A 21,037-nucleotide genomic window follows, 5' to 3' on the forward strand; every position below is an offset into this window, starting at 1 on the left:
CGCAGTCCCAGGAATAGCTAACGAAAATACTGTCAGGTCTCTAAGAGAGGACCAGAGCTTTGAGGAATATATACATGTATCTTACTGCTAACTGTATATTAGTATTTTGCTATTTCTCTCTCTGGGACAAGTCTGTGTGTGTTATCTACATGTCACACTATTTGGCCTCGCCTCAGTGTTCTGCATTTCTCTACAGTTTCCATTCACACTCTGCAGCAGCCTGAGTGACCACAGACAGAAAAGCAACCGAGCAGATTATTTATTTCCACAAACTTCACCCTTCTAATATTTAATCTTCTGTCTTCATATTTTGTTCACAGGTTCAATACATTGCTGTTCCTTCACTGCACCCTCTGTATGATGTCCTGCCTCAGTGCACCTAGAGATTAACTGCAGAGCAGAGATCATGTGTTCAGCTGTGACTGTTCCTTAGCATTATACATTATCATGTAAAACTGAATGATATGCATATTTCTCCATTCCTCTGTTCACTTTAGCATAAACCAGAAATAACATTAAAATAACAACTATTCCTGTGCTGTTACAGGATATGAGGATCACCGCTCTCCTCCAGTGTGTGAGTTTACTCCAGTGTCACTAATAAAAGAGCAAAATTAGAAAACTATAGATTTTAATGTGAGAAACTCAAGACATTCTGTGTAATATTTGAGCTTATATTCAGCCATTCATTCAACTTTTGTATTAACAAGAACGTGATTTCAACGTGTACATTTTCTCCTCACCAGATGACCCACTGTATTATTCATGATATAAATGATTTTCTGTATAGTGACTTTTTATTTTTTTAATGAAATGTGTCTTTATACATTTTCTCCTCCAGATGCTCCAAAGCTTCCCTCTGTGTCAGTGAGTCCCTCTGCTGAGATAGTGGAGGGCAGTTCAGTGACTCTGACCTGTAGCAGTGATGCTAACCCAGCAGCTAGATACACCTGGTACAAGGAGAATGAAGACAAACGTCTCAGTGAAGAACCACAGCTCGTCTTCAGCTCCATCCAGTCCTCTGACTCTGGACAGTATTACTGTACAGCTGAGAACGAGCTGGGGACGGAGACGTCTCAATACAAATCTATTGATGTGAAATGTGAGTAAAACAGCTCCATTTTAAAAAGCAACGTACAGCTAGTGACTGTCTGAATTTGTAGGAGTACTTTGCTGATCATTCCTGATTTTTTTCGGCTTAGTCTGCTTCACATTGACAGCTGTAGGTCACTGAACAGCAGTGGATGAGGAAAAGGTCGTTTTTAGGCGCTGTTGGTCCGTTTGACTTCTCAGAACAAAACTGTTCTATGATTTGTCATCATTTTAATTTTTTCACACATCTCCCCACACCATTTTACCAGAACATTTAATGACAACACCACCTCCTATTGAGGGTTAGGAGGAACCCTTTAAACCCTTACTATGTTAATTAGTAAGTCGTGTGACCAACTCTAGTTCTCCCCTAACAGGAACAATTAACAGGAGGCCAATATTGTACAAATATAAGTTTGCTTTTTTTACAAAAAGTTTAAAAGACTTCCAATTAAAATAGCAAGGGAAGATTAATAAAATAAATTAGATGGCAGATACAGGTTGTCTTACTCTCCTCAAAGCAGGAAGGTCAGGTCAGCACACGCACACCACTCAGGGAGACTACTGTGGGAGACCGAAAGAGACGGCCCAGCACCGTCAACGACATGCACTACACACTTATTTCTACACGATTCACTGCAAAATATCATGCAAGTCTCTACAAAATCTACAGTGTCGAGGCTACATACACACCGCGAGTGTCACTCAGTGCAGTCTCACCACGAGGAGACAGTGTGTTGACACGGACCCAGCCTTGTACAGGATCAAGCTGTGAATCTACATAAATCGAGGAGAGAAACCTATGTCAAAAATATATCTACAGACCACTTGTAAATGAAATCACAAAATTAATGAACCAAGGCAAATAACCAAAAGAAACAAAATGGTAAAATAACCGTAGAAAACAGCGACTGGACTGGTCCCCCTTTAAGAAAGCAAACAACACATTAGTGGCCAGTCACAAAGTTACAAAGTGTCTTGCAAATAATTTATTAGCACATTAATAAAAAGAGTAAAATATAAGCCTACTTTGCAAGGACACAAACTCCTATAGCACAGTTAATGCGGGAGGAGTATTTTCCAGAGCTCTACAGCCACAGCAGTTCATAAGTCACATAAGTGGTAAACTGAAACATACAAAGAAACTTAACTTTAAAGAAACTACAAGTTAAAAAACGTGTAGTGCGGGTAAATTGGGAACGTCTGGAGGAGGCCCCTGTCCAACGGACTTTCAACTCGCACCTCCGGCGGAGCTTTTCGTGCATCCCTGTGGAGGCTGGGGGCATCGAACCAGAGTGGACAATGTTCAAAGTTTCCATTGCTGAAGCTGCGGCGAGGAGCTGTGGTCTTAGGGTCTTAGGTGCCTCAAGGGGCGGTAACCCACGAACACCATGGTGGACACCGGTGGTCAGGGAAGCCGTCCGACTGAAGAAGGAGTCTTTCCGGGATATGTTATCCCAGAGGACTCGGAGGCAGTTGCAGGCACCGGCGGCCCCAAAGGGCGGCGCCTCTGCCGTGAAAAGAGGCAAAGCAGCGGGTGTGGGAGAAGTTTGGAGAAGACATGGAGAAGGACTTTCGGTCGGCACCAAAGTGCTTCTGGAAAACTGTTCGCCACCTCAGGAGGGGGAAGCGGGGAACCATCCAAGCTGTGTACAGTAAGGATGGGACACTGTTGACCTCAACTGAGGAGGTAATAGGGCGGTGGAAGGAGCATTTTGAGGAACTCCTGAATCCGACTAATACGCCCTCTATGTTAGAGGCAGAGCTGGAGGATGACGGGGGATTGGCGTCGATTTCCCGGGCGGAAGTCACTGATGTAGTCAAACAACTCCACAGTGGCAAAGCCCCGGGGATTGATGAGATCCGTCCAGAAATGCTCAAGGCTCTGGGTGTGGAGGGGCTGTCCTGGTTGACACGTCTCTTCAACATTGCGTGGAAGTCTGGAACAGTGCCAAAGGAGTGGCAGACTGGGGTGGTGGTTCCCCTTTTTAAAAAGGGGGACCAGAGGGTGTGTGCCAATTACAGGGGTATCACACTTCTCAGCCTCCCTGGTAAAGTCTACTCCAAGGTGCTGGAAAGGAGGGTTCGGCCGATAGTCGAACCTCAGGTTGAGGAGGAACAATGCGGATTCCGTCCTGGTCGTGGAACAACGGACCAGCTCTTCACTCTCGCAAGGATCCTGGAGGGGGCCTGGGAGTATGCCCAACCGGTCTACATGTGTTTTGTGGATTTGGAGAAGGCATATGACCGGGTCCCCCGGGAGATACTGTGGGAGGTGCGCGCGAGTTATTGGGGTGAGGGGGTCTCTACACAGGGCCATCCAATCTCTGTACGACCAAAGTGAGAGCTGTGTCCGGGTCTCGGCAGTAAGTCGGACTCGTTTCAGGTGAGGGTTGGCCTCCGCCAGGGCTGCGCTTTGTCACCAATCCTGTTTGTGATATTTATGGACAGGATATCGAGGCGTAGTCGGGGTGGGGAGGTGTTGCAGTTCGGTGGGCTGGGGATCTCATCGCTGCTTTTTGCAGATGATGTGGTCCTGATGGCATCATCGGCCTGCGACCTTCAGCACTCACTGGATCGGTTCGCAGCCGAGTGTGAAGCGGTTGGGATGAGGATCAGCACCTCTAAATCAGAGGCCATGGTTCTCAGCAGGAAACCGATGGAATGCCTTCTCCAGGTAGGGAATGAGTCCTTACCCCAAGTGAAGGAGTTCAAGTACCTTGGGGTTTTGTTCGCGAGTGAGGGGACAATGGAGCGGGAGATTGGTCGGAGAATCGGCGCAGCGGGTGCGGTATTACATTCCATCTATCGCACCGTTGTAACGAAAAGAGAGCTGAGCCAGAAGGCAAAGCTCTCGATCTACCGGTCAGTTTTCGTTCCTACCCTCACCTATGGTCATGAAGGCTGGGTCATGACCGAAAGAACGAGATCCAGGGTGCAAGCGGCCGAAATGGGTTTCCTCAGGAGGGTGGCTGGCGTCTCCCTTAGAGATAGGGTGAGAAGCTCAGTCATCCGTGAGGAGCTCGGAGTAGAGCCGCTGCTCCTTTGCGTCGAAAGGAGCCAGTTGAGGTGGTTCGGGCATCTGGTGAGGATGCCCCCTGGGCGCCTCCCTAGGGAGGTGTTCCAGGCACGTCCAGCTGGGAGGAGGCCTCGGGGAAGACCCAGGACTAGGTGGAGGGATTATATCTCCAACCTGGCCTGGGAACGCCTCGGGATCCCCCAGTCGGAGCTGGTTAATGTTGCTCGGGAAAGGGAAGTTTGGGGTCCCCTGCTGGAGCTGCTCCCCCCGCGACCCGACACCGGATAAGCGGACGAAGATGGATGGATGGATGGATGGATGGACAAGTTAAAAAACATTCTATAAAAAGTAGCGCATGGCTCATGATGGCATAAGCAACACAAAAGGAGAACATTTAGCTGAAACATTAATTGCTACCACATATGGCTAAAACAGCTGATAGGCATTACTGTCAGTTTGCTCCAGTTCACTCCGTGAAAGACGGGAACTTGCGCCTGGCTATCACCCTAGTGGGACCAAAAATCATAAATCAACCTTAAGCTGTACTTGTGATTGCTGCGCAAATTACTGCAGCCAAACATTTCGTACCTGCACAACAGGAGAATCCACACAACGCAGTGCACTCAGTGAGAGGCAAGGGACTAATGACTGAACCTGGTGAGCTTTTTATCACTGCCTGATTGGCAACAGGTCACATGACCACATGCACAAATCAGCTGGTTTCCCATACATTGTACAGTAGTAGTGCAGTTTTTATTACCTGTATAACTGGAGATGTTAGCGATTCATCTGAAGGATTCAGTCATGTAACAGTTAATCTGTCTGTCTATTAAGAGTTCACAAATAGGATCCAAACTTTGCCACATCATTCTGTTAGTTAACAGACGGTGTGAAGTGTTGCTTCTCTGTATGGTTAACAGTAATCTGCCTTTAGTGATCTAAATATAACACACAGTAGCAACCAAATGTCAGTATGTACTCACTCATCTGCTCTACATTGTTCATGATACAAATGATTTTCCATGATGGAATATATATTTTTTCTTTTACAGTGGGCACAACTGAAGCCCTGAAGTTTGGGTAAAACTCAAACTCCAGTCTGCACTACCAACAGTCACCTGAACTAAACAGTTCACATCAGCTGCAAAACTCATTCCAAGCAACACAACTCTTAACACACGTCTCAAAACAGGCTCAGTGCAGCCAAACACTCAGAACAATCCTCACTGAGATAACACACACTGGCACTCAGAACACACTGAGAGTAAACACACACTAGCATCAAACACCAAGACAGAAATTACAAACTTTCTCATCTTTACAGTTTGAACAATTTGAGTGACTTCACTCAATAGTTTCTTTAAAGAAAAGATATAGATTTTATAATATACCAATGTTACGTAAGGTAAACAAGAAGGAATGAAAATCAGCAGTTTGCTTCAATATAGTATTTTGTCTCTAGTAATTTATGGAATTATAGTAATGGAAAAAAAAACGTAAAGGTACATAACAGTAACAAAGAATAGTGTGACTAATCCTGCCTCTCTCCAGCATCATGCAGCAAGTTTTCTTCACACATTCACATTGGATGTCTCAGACATCTTACCTGGACATAATGGTATCTCTGCTCTTTTACCTGTTTCTCTCAAACGGTACAGTGTAGAATTGTTTCCTTCTTATTTGGTGTTTGTATACAAAAAAAGGCTTTCTGAGCTTTCTCTATATAAATACCGTATATGTTCACTAACTAGTCTAAAACAAGACACTTGCTTAGGCTTTCAGCTAAAATAGCGATCAGCAGTGTTTGATAGGCACCAGACTGAAATCTATTCTGTTTTGAATGTGTGGTTAACAGTGTTGACAGCAGTGTGTTAGCATTTGAACAAAGTGCTGTAAATCCAGAGTGTTGTGCACATTGTGGTTAAAGCCATGAGATAAGTGTGTAGAGTTTTGAAAACTGTGTTCAAGCAATGAAAAACGAACTAGAGATTGGTCCACATGAACTGCTGCTGTACAGACTGGAGTTAGAGTTTTGCACACGTGGCTTCAGTTGGGCCCACTGTCGTTTAGCAATCAGAAAAACTGTAATGTGTCTTTACACCTTGTGTCCCACAGATGCTCCAAAGCTTCCCTCTGTGTCAGTGAGTCCCTCTGCTGAGATAGTGGAGGGCAGTTCAGTGACTCTGACCTGTAGCAGTGATGCTAACCCAGCAGCTACTTATACCTGGTTCAAGGAGAATGTAAAGCTCAGACCTCCCACTGAAGGACAACAGCTGGTCCTCACGTCCATTCAGTCCTCTGACTCTGGACAATATACATGTAGAGCTAGGAACAGCCTGGGGTCTAACACATCCAAACCCATTTCTATTGAAGTGAAATGTGAGTGAAACCACTTTATTTAAATAACGGTCAACAGTTTAATTTTAATTAAGTTAAGCCGATACATATTTATTCCAGATGTTCAAAAGCTAGGCAATCAGTTTCAAACATATTTTTAGGATATTTCATTTTATAGCACATTCAAATGTAAGATACTCATTGCTTGTTACCCCCTCCCCACACACAACACACACAAAATAAGTCACAGAAACTACAGTCTGGTTGAGGAAAAGGGGAAAAGAAATGATATAAAATCACATCTCTGTTTACTCCACTGTGTCTCAAACCAAGTGTCAAACCTTCAAAATAACACAGTGTATAGAATGTAGAAACAGCAATATCAGCTTCTTTACAGGAAAATATTTCTACTGATCCTAACTACTTTCTTCAGCTCTAGTTCTTGCTTCCCATTCACAGTCTTCTGATATTCACTGAGCAGCTCCAGGAGATTTTAGGGGTTTTGTGCAGTTTGGACTCAAACCATCACACATCAATGTAGTCAGACCACCTTTAAAGTCTAAAATGCTGATAGACCAACATGGTCTCAGGGCAGTTCGTGAAATTGTCACGTTATTTTTAATCTATTGATTCGTGTACAACAACACGTTAATCTTGTTTTTTCGTGGTGGCCCGCACAAACTGGTCTATATGGAGATTAATGGGGAAAAAGCAAACGTCACACCCTGGGACACGCCTCACACGCCAACCCCGGGACACAGCCGCCGGGAACGCGCGGCAATAACGGGATGGCGGAGGTTGGGTTAAAGGAAAAAAACAACGGGGAAAGACTCTGACACGGCCACAGGGGGAGGACGCCTCACACGCTAGGACACGGTCGCAGGGAACGCACGACAATAACGGGACGGTTAACGGGGAAACAAAACGCCACACGCGGGACACGATCCCCGGCCTCCGGGGTGAAAGTCCTGAATTGTTTGACCCATCCACTACCTCAACCAACCTCCTTACGCGGATTTTCGGCAATTCATACTACTCGCTACCGTAGTTGTGCTGTGACCACGACATATGCTTCCCATTTAAATTCATAAGTTTACATTTTTGTGCTGGCCACCACGAAAAAAACGAGAAAAACGTCCCCGTGACCACGAATCAATACATTAAATAACGTGACCATATCACAAACTGCCATGAGACTGGGTTGAATAGACACAGCTACACAGAGATAGTAATTAAAATACCATGTGTTCTTCTGCAGTGAGTCACCTTTAACCTAGAGTAATCTCTGTTAACACATCTCCTCCAGATGGTCCAAATCTTCCCTCTGTGTCAGTGAGTCCCTCTGCTGAGATAGTGGAGGGCAGTTCAGTGACTCTGACCTGTAGCAGTGATGCTAACCCAGCAGCTAACTACACCTGGTACAAGGAGAATGAAGACTCACCAAAAGCATCAGGACAGATCTTCACCATCACTGACTTCAGAGCTGAACACAGTGGGAATTATTACTGTGAAGCCCAGAACAGAAGAGGACGTCAGAACTCCACCTTACATCTGATTGTTGTAGCAGGTAAGATTCTCCATGACACTAATTGGCTCATTAACAGACAGTATCACCTGGCAAACTGATTTATGAATCAAACCCCCCAATAAGGTCCAGTACTGTTTATGTAATGACTAATAATGTCTATCTCCATTTCTAGATAAATCAACAATAACACTGATGACAAACAGCATCAGGTTGACTCTGGTGGGGGTTGTGGGGCTGATTCCTCTGCTGCTTTGTTGTCGCAGGATGAGGTGAAACTATAAAAATGAATCATCACTGATTTTTTACTATTACTTCAACTCATAATCATAGTTTTGCAGTTTCCCATTAAACCTTTTATTTTTTTGTTTTTGGATTAAATTCAGGAAGAAGAAAGCTCTGAGCTCCACCACTGAACCAAATGAACCCATAGAGACTGTGGAGGTGAGAGAGAGAGATTTCGTACAGAACTTACTCTACCAAAGGGTCATCATTTGTTGTTTATGAGTTCATAAAGACAATTCACATATAACTTGATTAGTTCAATCTTTCTTCATAGAAACCACAGACGTGTCTTTACCGTCACACATTTTCCAACCCCATTTCTTACAGAAGTCCTTTTTAACCAAAGAGCAATTTAAGGAAACAGTCTTTCTTTTGTTATAAAATCTTGACTTTCATCTTAATGTCTCTCCCCATCAGTTAGACTCTTGTCCTGAGTATGATGACATCTCAGAGACTGCAGCACAGACAGAAGACCCAGAGGAGCAGGAAGACCTGGTGTGAAGGTCAGACAGTGCAGTCAAACCAGAGGGAGACTCACATGGAGGAAAACAAAAAGAAGTCTTTAACTCCAAACGTTTTCATTCTCAGTTTTTTAGAAGCAGCAGGTAGCAGAAGATTAGAGAAGAATGCAGCTTTATTTGTACCTGTGCAGGTACATAACAGAACTGAACTCAGTTCAGGATTTGACTTGGTATGCAAAGTGATATTTTATGTAGTTAATTACTTTTAAGAAATATTGTTCACCCTTTCACATGACACCTTTCCTGGCAGAGAAAGCCAGTAAAGTCCAACTATTCCACAGCATGTACAGTAGATCTTATATGGTATATTTTTACACATTGAAATACATGAGCTCAGCTCTGTCAAACTTTGCTAGTTGTTCATTTTTTTTTTTTTAATTTTTTTTGTTTTGTTTTTTTGTAGTTTGAACATCATGTTTATCATTTCCATCTCACTGCTGCAGAGGGAGATAGTGTTCAGGTGCAAGCTTTTGATTTCAGCTTTAAACAAACTCTTTTTGGGTTCATTCTTCAGAATGAAGATTTATTGATCAGTAATGAGTGCAAATACAATTTAAATCAGTTGGTATGTTCTGATGTATTTCTCACTTGCCCGATGTTGTCCATCTGTAAAACTTGTCACAGTGTAATAAAGGTTTACTCTGGTGAACAACCTAAAACAGCAACTGGCTGATGGAATCAAACTGACTCTGTCCTTCCACTGCAGCTCAACACTTCAAGGAAAGAGCTAATTACATTCTAGATGTCCACTTGATTTGTCTCACTTGAACAGCTAAAGTCTCATATTACTTCATTAATGGCTCGTATGAACTGATAGTAGGATTGATATTTCAACAAAAAACAGACTTATATCAAACCTCAGGATCACAGTTCTTAAGCAAATTTGCCGCTCCTCTTTTTACCCTGCAGATATTATACTGAGTGATCATTTCATGCTATATTCTATTTACTTTGCAGTAAAAGTCTTAATATTATTGTTACGCTGGGATTAAGAACGTACCCAAATGCAATGTTCAACACAAAATCAGGTTCATTTAACAAAGGAAAGGAAGGAGGTGTGGGGAGGAGGACCCCAAAAACAGGAGCGAGGACACGAGGGCTGGGGAAGGATGACGAAGGCTGGAATAGGATGGTGAGAGACTGGAGGGCTGGAGTAAGCACAGCGCGGGATGAGAGGGCTGAGGTAGGATGGCGAGGGATGAGAGGGCTGGAGTAGGATGGCGAGGACTGGGATAGGATGGTGAGGGACCTGAGAGCTGGAGTAGGATGGCGAGGGATAAGAGGGCTGAGGTAGGATGACGAGGGAGCTCGGGGAGCGTGGGGAAAACGGGGCCGAGGGAACCGAGGAGGAGACACAGAAGTCCGGGGAACAGGGAGAGTCCAAGAAGGGAGGGCTGGAAGAGGGAGCGAAGGGAGGATGAATCTCAATAATATTATATATCATGTTATATGTTTTCATTCATAGAGTTGAGACTGACCAGCTGAGTATGAGATGTCCTAAAATGGTCTACATATTTATTGAGGTAACAGCAGTGTCTTTCTTCTGTCGCCACATTTGGACCAAAATGTTTTTTTTGTCTCACTAAAAAGAAAATTGTTGATCTATCTGATAACTTTGGTGTTAAAGGTCCTATGACATGGTGCTCTTTGGATGCTTTTATATAGACCTTAGTGGTCCCCTAATACTGTATCTGAAGTCTCTTTTATATAGACCTTAGTGGTCCCCTAATACTGTATCTGAAGTCTCTTTTATATAGACCTTAGTGGTCCCCTAATACTGTATCTGAAGTCTCTTTTATATAGACCTTAGTGGTCCCCTAATACTGTATCTAAAGTCTCTTTTATATAGACCTTAGTGGTCCCCTAATACTGTATCTGAAGTCTCTTTCCTGAAATTCAGCCTTGGTGCAGAATTCCAGTCCCACAATGAGCTTTACTTACGACGCGCTGTTTCTGTGTCTGTAGCTTTAAATGCTATTCAGGAGGAGAGAGGGGGGGTCAAGGTGGATGGTGTGGGTGTGGCCTTGACCAACTGCCACTTTGCTTGTTTGCAAGCCATGATGTCACTCTCTCTCTCATGGGTGGGCCAAATTCTCTGGGCGGGCAAAGCAGAGAAAGGGGAGGTAACCTTGCTCCTTATGACCTCATAAGGAGAAGATTCCAGATCGGCCCATCTGAGCTTTCATTTTCTCAAAGGCAGAGCAGGATACCCAGGGCTCGGTTTACACCTATCACCATTTCTAGCCACTGGGGGACAATAGACATGCTGGAGGAACGCATATTAATGTTAAAAAACCTCATAAAGTGAAATGTTCATGCCATGTGACCTTTAAATGAGCCTTACTGCCTCATGAGGCTGCTAGTGTTGCTGTAGACTTTAAGCCATGCTGTTAAATAAACTCTGCATGAATTAAAATGTATTGATGGTATTGCACATACGCACTTTTGCGTTTACCACTGTTGAGAAGCTAAGTAAATTAGTGTGTGTGTGTGTGTGTGTGTGTGTGTGTGTGTGTGTGTGTGTGTGTGTGTGTGACCTCACTTCCTCTTTCTGTATGATCAACATGCATTTGTCATTTAGCTCTACTTGCTCTGTGTTACTGCATGTAAAAAGACGTACCAGTGCTGTTTTAAAATCCTTTTATCTTTCAGGTGTCTGTAGTCAAACCTGCAACAGAGTGACAGAGGAACTGTCAGTCAGTGGGAACATGGAATGCCTTACCTTCATGTTGGTCCTCCCCCTGTACGCTACAAACTAAACAGGAACACACTCATAGTGCTACTAGTGGTCATACAGTCAACTCCACACATTACCTTTAATTACTGTAAAGATGGGTGACATAACTACAGCAAACTACATTTTTTTAATGTTTCTTTATAGTGATGGTTATTTGTATATAAGTTAAATTGGTGTACATGTACTTCATGACTGGAATATATTTATTTAACATGGTCTTTTGTGGTCAAATGGAAAAAAAATTGCCATGATCACACACACACACACACACACCTCACCTTTGATATAATGTTTCATTTAGTGTTCTTCTCTGTCTAATTTGTGACTTGTTTGCAAAACAACAGTATCATTTTTTTCATTTCAAGCTGAAGATTTACAGCCATACATCTTTTCATGCATATTAATGATTTGAAGAGGAAGGAAGCCAGGCCGGTTTTTAACAGTGTGATATATGTTAAATACAAATGTACCAACCCCAGAACAAACACTCTGTCTTCAAAGACCACATCCTCCTTTTTCTAATGTAGACATGTTTATTGTGAGTTAGTGCCACACAGTATTTCTCATGTATGTGATCTACCTGCTGATTTAACAGAGACCAGAGGAGCAGCTATGAGTTTAACAGCAGCAGCGAGTGGATTTGTTGTCTTCCTTCTCTCTGTACAAGGTACTGTAGTGCACATCTACATTTACAGTATATTGTAAGGCATTTAGCAGCTTTTATTATTGATACTACAACACAGCTTTCATGAGCTGAAATTGATTTTGAATCCTGACAAAACAAATGTCATGATGTTCACAAACTCAAAGAAAGAGCCACTGAACCTTCCATCTTTTTTACGTTTCAGGGCAATGTGACTGAGTCTGTATCTTCATATAAATACCTAAGATTCTTAATTGACGATTCTCTCTCTTTTAAGTCTCAAATTCAGCAAATTGTGAAGAAGTTGAAGCTGAGGCTGGGTTTTTATCTCAGAAATAAGTCTTGCTTTTCTTTTGATGCAAAAAGGAAACTTGTTGCTGCTACTTTTATGTCTGTGTTTGACTATGGTGCTGTTTTATATATGCATCTTCCTAATGCCTTCACTTCTTAGATACTGTATACCATGGAGCATTGAGGTCCATAACAAATCTTAAGGCCCTAACTCACCATTGATCCCTGTATGCTAGGGTTGGTTGGCCTGCTTTGTCCATCCGTAAACTTAATCACTGGCATGGCCTTTATATTTACATATGTATATTCATGTTTTATGTTAACTACTTTTAATTGCATTTGGCTTAAATATGCTATAGAAATAAAGTTTCCTTTCCCTACAATCCCCAGCCTGTCAGTCAGTCCCCAGGGCAATATGAACCCTGTTGTGCCTGCCTGTCTGTGTCCGCACCACGGCCGCTTTCGGATCGCCTTTATTTTATTTTGCAGCAAACGCTGTACACGTGGAGTTTAAAAAATGTAACCACACTTGCAACCGCTTTACCGGCACTGCCGTGACTCAAAGAAACTGCCGAGTCATCGTAGCTTCGCTCCGTCCGCACCTCTGCGTGTGTGTATGTGTGTGTGTGTGATGGAGCACCACTGTCTGTCAACATGCAGAGAGGACAGAAATGCTTGCTCGTACTGCGCATGTGTGGGGACACACTCAGAGAGTTCCCAATTTATAGATTGATACTGTGAGGTCTGAGTGTTTTTTCAAATGTTAAGTGTCTTCTCTGCCAAGAAGGTGATGTTTTTGACTTGATTAGTTTGTCTGTTGTTTGGAGGTCTGTGCTCTCAGAGTTGCCCTTCTAGTTTCCTGTGTTTTCATCCCATTTTAAATGGAGGACATCTCTGCACACAGTTTATCCAACGGAGCCACCTAAACAAGCCAACATTATTAAAAGTACTTTTTCTAATCAACATCATTATCAACATTGTGTGCCTACACCAAATGTTACCAGTCTGCTTGTTTATGTGTGTTACACATCAGTGTTTGGTTAATAATAACAGCCATGTGTGAGTTTCTCACACCTCAGTGTTCTGCATTTCTTTACAGTTTCTACACCAGCCTGACCACATACATGTTTGGTTAACAATAACAGCCATGTGTGAGTTTCTACACCTCAGTGTTCTGCATTTCTTTACAGTTTCTACACCAGCCTGACCACATACATGTTTGGTTAACAATAACAGCCATGTGTAGAGTTTCTCACACCTCAGTGTTCTGCATTTCTTTACAGTTTCTACACCAGCTCTGACCACATACATGTTTGGTTAATAATAACAGGCATGTGTGAGTTTCTCACACCTCAGTGTTCTGCATTTCTTTACAGTTTCCATTCACACTCTGCAGCAGCCTGAGTGACCACAGACAGAAAAGCAATTATTTTGTTCACAGGTTCAATACATTGCTGTTCCTTCACTGCACCCTCTGTATGATGTCCTGCCTCAGTGCACCTAGAGATTAACTGCAGAGCAGAGATCATGTGTTCAGCTGAGACTGTTCCTTAGCATTATAAATCCTCATGTAAAAGTGATTGATATGAATATTTCTCCATTCCTCTGTTTACTTCAGCATAAACCAGAAATAACATTAATACTTGATTTATATATCCATTAATCTCATTAATAAAATCAGACATTGGAAGTCCCCAACAAAGTACAAATATAGACCATTTCACAGATATAAACATAAACATCCTGAATCGCCCCAAGTTGATTACCTGTTGTAACCAGTGACATCAGCTGACAGGAAGTTAACAAGGGGCCAGTCTGTTGCCTAGAAAAATCTGTGTGATACAGAATAAGTCTTGAGCTCAGTTCTAGTTAAGATAAAACTGCAGTAAAACAGTCTAAAGTTGTTCCAAACTCCCCGACCCCAAAACAAGTTGGTACTATCAGATTATCTTTGTCTAACACTGACTTAAAGTGGGACGGCATGAGAGCAGAAGTAGTTTTGGGAAATGTAGCTTCACACACTGAAGAGCCTTCACTACATGTAAGTCTGTCTCCTGATGTAGTTCTGAGTCTGATTGGGCTTCCTGATGTGCTCTGTGTTACAGTGATACAGGGTCAGGATGGCTGGGGAGTGACTTACACCTCTACTCAGATCTGTGCTGTTAAAGGATCAACAGTGGAAATACACTGCAGCTACACATACCCATCCACAATGAATGAGGTGGAAAAGAGATTCTGGTTTACTAAAGGGAATAATAATTCACCTGTGGATCTGCAAACAGATTCAGACTACACAGGTCGTGTGGAGTATTTCTTTCATAACGACGACTGCACTCTGAGAATCAGAGACCTGAGAGAGAGTGACTCTGCTGAGTACAAGTTCAGGTTCATAACAAACCGTGGTGGTTTCACTGGTTCACCTGGAGTCACTCTGTCTGTTACAGGTAATATTTTCATTGGAATATTTTGTCCACTTGTTTTTCTTATGAATCTTGTGTGTGTCAGTTTGCATGCATGTACTGAAATGGTTTAGTTTGAAATGACATTTCTAATCTATCTTGACATTTCCAGACCTCCAGGTGCAGGTGACAAGATCATGGACCCAGGGAGAGCTGAGGTGTCACAGCAGCTGTAATGTACCTGATAATCCTTCATATGTCTGGTTCAATAATGGACAGAAAATGGATGGAGAAACATCTTCTTCTCTCAGAGTCTATGTTGAAGATAACAACAACTATTCCTGTGCTGTTACAGGATATGAAGATTACCGCTCTCCTCCAGTGTGTGAGTTTACTCCAGTGTCACTAATAAAAGAGCAAACATAGAAAACTATAGATTTTAATGTGAGAAACTCAAGACAATATGTGTAATATTTATATTCAGCCATTCTCAACTTTTTTATTAACAAGAACATGATTTCCACTTGTACATTTTCTCCTCACCAGATGACCCACTGTATTATTCATGATATAAATGATTTTCTGTATAGTGACTTTTTTTGTTTTTAATGAAATGTGTCTTTATACATTTTCTCCTCCAGATGGTCCAAAGCTTCCCTCTGTGTCAGTGAGTCCCTCTGCTGAGATAGTGGAGGGCAGTTCAGTGACTCTGACCTGTAGCAGTGATGCTAACCCAGCAGCTAGATACACCTGGTACAAGGAGAATGTAGACAAACCTCTCAGTGAAGGACCACAGCTCGTCTTCAGCTCCATCCAGTCCTCTGACTCTGGACAGTATTACTGTACAGCTGAGAATGAGCTGGGGACGAAGACGTCTCAATACAAATGTATTGATGTGAAATGTGAGTGAAACGGCTCATTTAATAACAGCAAATTGGTTGACACACACAAACACACACACACACACACACACTCAAATTATTGCACAACAATTTATGATTAAAGTTAATCTGTTTTCATATTATCTTCTCCAGATGCTCCAAAGGTTGGTCCCCTGTCTCTGACTCCCACTGGGGAGATCAGAGAGAACAGGAGAGTGACTCTGACCTGTAGCAGTGATGACAACCCAGCAGCTACTTATACCTGGTACAAGGATGGTAAACCTCTCTATAAAAAGACACCGGGTCTTGTCTTCAGCTCCATCCAGTCCTCTGACTCTGGACGTTATTACTGTAAAGCTGAAAACAAGTTGGGGAGGAGGACATCTGAATCCATCCATCCATCCATCCATCCATCCATCTTCGTCCGCTTATCCGGTGCCGGTCGCGGGGGAGCAGCTCCCAGCAGGGGACCCCAAACTTCCCTTTCCCGAGCAACATTAACCAGCTCCGACTGGGGGATCCGCAGCTTCCCAGGCCAGGTTGGAGATATAATCCCTCCACCTAGTCCTGGGTCTTCCCGAGGCCTCCTCCCAGCTGGACGTGCCTGGAACACCTCCCTAGGGAGGCGCCCAGGGGCATCCTCACCAGATGCCCGAACCACCTCAACTGGCTCCTTCCGACGCAAAGAAGCAGCGGCTCTCCGAGCTCCTCACGGATGACTGAGCTTCTCACCCTATCTCTAAAGGAGACGCCAGCCACCCTCCTGAGGAAACCCATTTCGCCGCTTGCACCCTGGATCCGTTCTTTCGGTCATGACCCAGCCTTCATGACCATAGGTGAGGGTAGAAACGAAAACTGACCGGTAGATCGAGAGCTTTGCCTTCTGGCTCAGCTCTCTTCGTCACAACGGTGCGATAGATGGAATGTAATACCGCACCCGCTCGCCCAATTCTCCGACCAATCTCCCGCTCCATTGTCCCCCACTCGCGAACAAAACCCCAAGGTACTTGAACTCCTTCACTTGGGGGTAAGGACTCATTCCCTACCTGGAGAAGGCATTCCATCGGTTTCCTGCTGAGAACCATGGCGCGGTCTTTAGAGGTGCTGATCCTCATCCCAACCGCTTCACACTCGGCTGCGAACCGATCCAGTGAGTGCTGAAGGTCGCGGCCGATGATGCCATCAGGACCACATCATCTGCAAAAAGCAGCGATGAGATCCCCAGCCCACCGAACTGCAACACCTCCCCACCCCGACTACGCCTCGATATCCTGTCCATAAATATCACAAACAGGATTGGTGACAAAGCGCCCTGCCCCGGAGGCCAACCCTCACCTGAAACGAGTCCGACTTACTGCCGAGAACCCGGACACAGCTCTCACTTTGGTCGTACAGAGTTGGATGGCCCCAGTAGAGACCCCCTCACCCCATACTCACCGCAGCACCTCCCACAGTATCTCCGGGGACCCGGTCATACGCCATCTCCAAATCCACAAAACACATGTAGACCGGTTGGGCATACTCCCAGGCCCCCTCCAGGATCCTTGCGAGAGTGAAGAGCTGGTCCGTTGTTCCACGACCAGGGACGGAATCCGCATTGTTCCTCCTCAACCTGAGGTTCGACTATCGGCCGAACCCTCCTTTCCAGCACCTTGGAGTAGACTTTACCAGGAGGGAGGCTGAGAAGTGTGATACCCCTGTAATTGGCGCACACCCTCTGGTCCCCCTTTTAAAAAAGGGGAACCACCACCGCAGTCTGCCACTCCTTTGGCACTGTCCCAGACTTCCACGCAATGTTGAAGAAGCCGTGTCAACCAGGACAGCCCCTCCACACCCAGAGCCTTGAGCATTTCTGGACGGCGATCTCATCAATCCCCGGGGCTTTGCCACTGTGGAGTTGTTTGACTACATCAGTGACTTCCGCCCGGAAATCGGCGCAATCCCCGTCATCCTCCAGCTCTGCCTCTAACATAGAGGGCGTATTAGTCGGATTCAGGAGTTCCTCAAAATGCTCCTTCCACCGCCCTATTACCTCCTCAGTTGAGGTCAACAGTGTCCCATCCTTACTGTACACAGCTTGGATGGTTCCCCGCTTCCCCTCCTGAGGTGGCAAACAGTTTTCCAGAAGCACTTTGGTGCCGACCGAAAGTCCTTCTCCATGTCTTCTCCAAACTTCTCCCACACCCGCTGCTTTGCCTCTTTCACGGCAGAGGCTGCAGCCCGCCCGGCGCCTTCGGTACCCTGCAACTGCCTCCGGAGTCCTCTGGGATAACATATCCCGGAAAGACTCCTTCTTCAGTCGGACGGCTTCCCTGACCACCGGTGTCCACCATGGTGTTCGTGGGTTACCGCCCCTTGAGGCACCTAAGACCCTAAGACCACAGCTCCTCGCCGCAGCTTCAGCAATGGAAACTTTGAACATTGTCCACTCTGGTTCAATGCCCCCAGCCTCCACAGGGATGCGAAAGCTCCGCCGGAGGTGCGAGAGTTGAAAGTCCGTTGGACAGGGGCCTCCTCCAGACGTTCCCAATTTACCCGCTACACGTTTGGGCGCACCAGGTCTGCCCAGAGTCTTCCCCACCCCTGACCCAACTCACCACCAGATGGTGATCGGTTGACAGCTCTGCCCCTCTCTTCACCCGGAAGTGTTCAAAAAGAACGGCCTCAGATCAGATGAAACGATTATAAAATCGATCATTGACTCTTCGGCCTAGGGGTGCTCTGGTACCAGGTACACTTATGAGCGCACCTATGTTCAAATGGTGTTCGTTATAGACAATCCATGACTAGCACAGAAGTCCAACAACAAACAACCACTCTGGTTTAGATCAGGGAGGCCGTTCTGAATCCATCTTTATTAATGTGAAATGTGAGTAAAACAGCTCCATTTTAAAAAGCAACATACAGCTAGTGACTGTCTGATTTTGTAGGAGTACTTTGCTGATCATTCCTGATTTTTTTCGGCTCAGTCTGCTTCACATTGACAGCTGTAGGTCACTGAACAGCAGTGGATGAGGAAAAGATCATTTTTAGGCGCTGTTGGCATCAGTTTGACATCTCAGAACAAAACTACTCTATGATTTGTCATCATTTTAATGTTTTCACACATCTCCCCACACCCTTTTACCAGAACATTTAATTGGTGTGTATCATTGTACAGTAGTAGTGCAGTTTTTATTACCTGTATAACTGGAGATGTTAGAGATTCATCTGAAGGATTCAGTCATGTAACAGTTAATCTGTCTGTCTATTAAGAGTTCACAAATTGGAACCAACTGTACCACATCATTCTGTTAGTTAACAGATGGTGTGAGGTGTTGCTTCTCTGTATGGTTAACAGTAATCTGCCTTTAGTGATCTAAATATAACACAGTAGCAACCAAATGTCAGTATGTACTCACTCATCTGCTCTACATTAGCTAAGTTTCCATCCACTTGTCAATCGAATTATCTGAAGTTCGGTAAAAAAACTCATGTGAATAAAGCTGGTGAAAGTGTGTTTCCATCCAACAGCTTTAAAGCGAATAAAAACCTGTGCGTAATGACGTCACATGCTGTTTTGCGATTAAATTGGTATATCGAATTGATTTGAGACATTTTAAGGTGTTTCCATTCATTTTTGCACTGAATCGCACAAGATTCAACCAAAGTTTTGTGAACAAAGTTTTGCTAGACAAAAGTAGTTGTTGTTGTTAATATTAGAAGCCAAGGAAGCTATGATGGGCCTTTGACTGAGGATCTGATCCAGCTCATCAAAAAGGTGGAACTTGCCTTTTATTTTCCCTCCGGCACCGCTGCGAGACAACTCTCCTTTTTGAGACATATATCGCTGTTTGAGCGCCTTCCATTTACTCCGGAGGACGTCCCACGGCTTGTCGTAACCTTTGTTGGTCATTTCCTTCGCGAGCTCCTGATAAATGATGGCATTTGTTAGATTTTTGCTATCTAAAATAGCCGTTATATTTTGCTCGTAAATTAAATTCAAAAAGTCTCTCGTCTCCTCGTTCGTCCGCTTACATCTGTGTTTGTTGACACCTGTCATGTGTGCAAACAGAGAGGAAATACTGGGCGGAAATGAACTAAAACTTCTTCTTCTTCCTTTTGTGGAGGTTGCAACCATAAAATGACCTAAAACTTAATCGCAATTCATTAATTTATTCGGCAAATAACGCTTCCATCAGCGTTTATCGCAAAAGCCGTATATCGATCAAGAGAAAATCAGATGAGACCGAACGTATTTCATTTGAGTCAATATTCATGAAATTCTATCGAATTTTACTGTTTCCATAAGGTATTTTTCATTCGATATCACGTAATTCGGATAAAAATGTGTGGATGGAAACATAGCTTTTGTTCATGATACAAATTATTTTCCATAAAGCAATATTTTTTTTTTCATTTATTGTGTCTTTACACATTTTTCCCACAGATGGTCCAAAGCTTCCCTCTGTGTCAGTGAGTCCCTCTGCTGAGATAGTGGAGGGCAGTTCAGTGACTCTGACCTGTAGCAGTGATGCTAACCCAGCAGCTAAATACACCTGGTACAAGGAGAATGTAGACAAACCTCTCAGTGAAGGACCACAGCTCGTCTTCAGCTCCATCCAGTCCTCTGACTCTGGACAGTATTACTGTACAGCTGAGAACGAGCGGGGGACGGAGACGTCTCAATACAAATCTATTGATGTGAAATGTGGGTGAAACGGCTCATTTAATAACAGCAAATTGATTCCACACACACACACACACACACACACACACACACACACACACACACACACACACACACACACACACACACATATTACACAACAATTTATGATTGAAGTTAATTTGTTTTTCATATTATCTTCTCCAGATGTCCAAAGGTTGGTCCCCTGTCTCTGACTCCCACTGGGGAGATCAGAGAGAAAGTAGAGTGACTCTGACCTGTAGCAGTGATGCTAACCCAGCAGCTACTTATACCTGGTACAAAGGATGGTAAACCTCTCTATAAAAGACACAGCGTCTTGTCTTTCGCTCCATCCAGTCCTCTGACTCTGGACTTTATTTCTGTGAAGCTGAGAACAAGTTGGGGAGGAGGACATCTGAATCCATCTCTATTGATGTGAAATGTGAGTAAAACAGCTCTATTTTATTAAAAGGCAAATATACAGCTAGTGACAGTCTGAATTTGTAGGAGTACTTTGCTGATCATTCCTGATTTTTTCAGCTCAGTCTTCTTCACATTGACAGCTGTAGGTCACTGAACAGCAGTGGATGAGAAAAAGGTTGTTTTTAGTCGCTGTTGGTCCGTTTGACTTCTCAGAA

The 21,037-nt window shown here is 44.0% G+C and overlaps 2 protein-coding genes across 2 annotated transcripts in view; one reads left to right on the plus strand and one right to left on the minus strand.

Annotated features, from left to right (window-relative positions):
* The window catches only part of LOC120559226, a 339,258-nt gene extending 330,146 nt beyond the window's left edge, over positions 1–9,112 (plus strand). The window contains exons 22-26 of the mRNA XM_039800789.1: positions 6,326–6,490; positions 7,755–8,015; positions 8,149–8,245; positions 8,360–8,417; positions 8,676–9,112. Of these exons, the coding sequence (XP_039656723.1) occupies positions 6,326–6,490; positions 7,755–8,015; positions 8,149–8,245; positions 8,360–8,417; positions 8,676–8,759 (665 nt within the window). The 3' untranslated portion in view covers positions 8,760–9,112. The remainder of the gene's footprint in view (positions 1–6,325; positions 6,491–7,754; positions 8,016–8,148; positions 8,246–8,359; positions 8,418–8,675) is intronic.
* Positions 1–21,037, minus strand: part of LOC120559237 — a 353,225-nt gene that overhangs the window by 116,454 nt on the left and 215,734 nt on the right. The window lies entirely within an intron of this gene.

This window comes from Perca fluviatilis, chromosome 1 (assembly GCF_010015445.1).
Source record: "Perca fluviatilis chromosome 1, GENO_Pfluv_1.0, whole genome shotgun sequence".
Taxonomy (NCBI): Eukaryota; Metazoa; Chordata; class Actinopteri; order Perciformes; family Percidae; genus Perca; species Perca fluviatilis.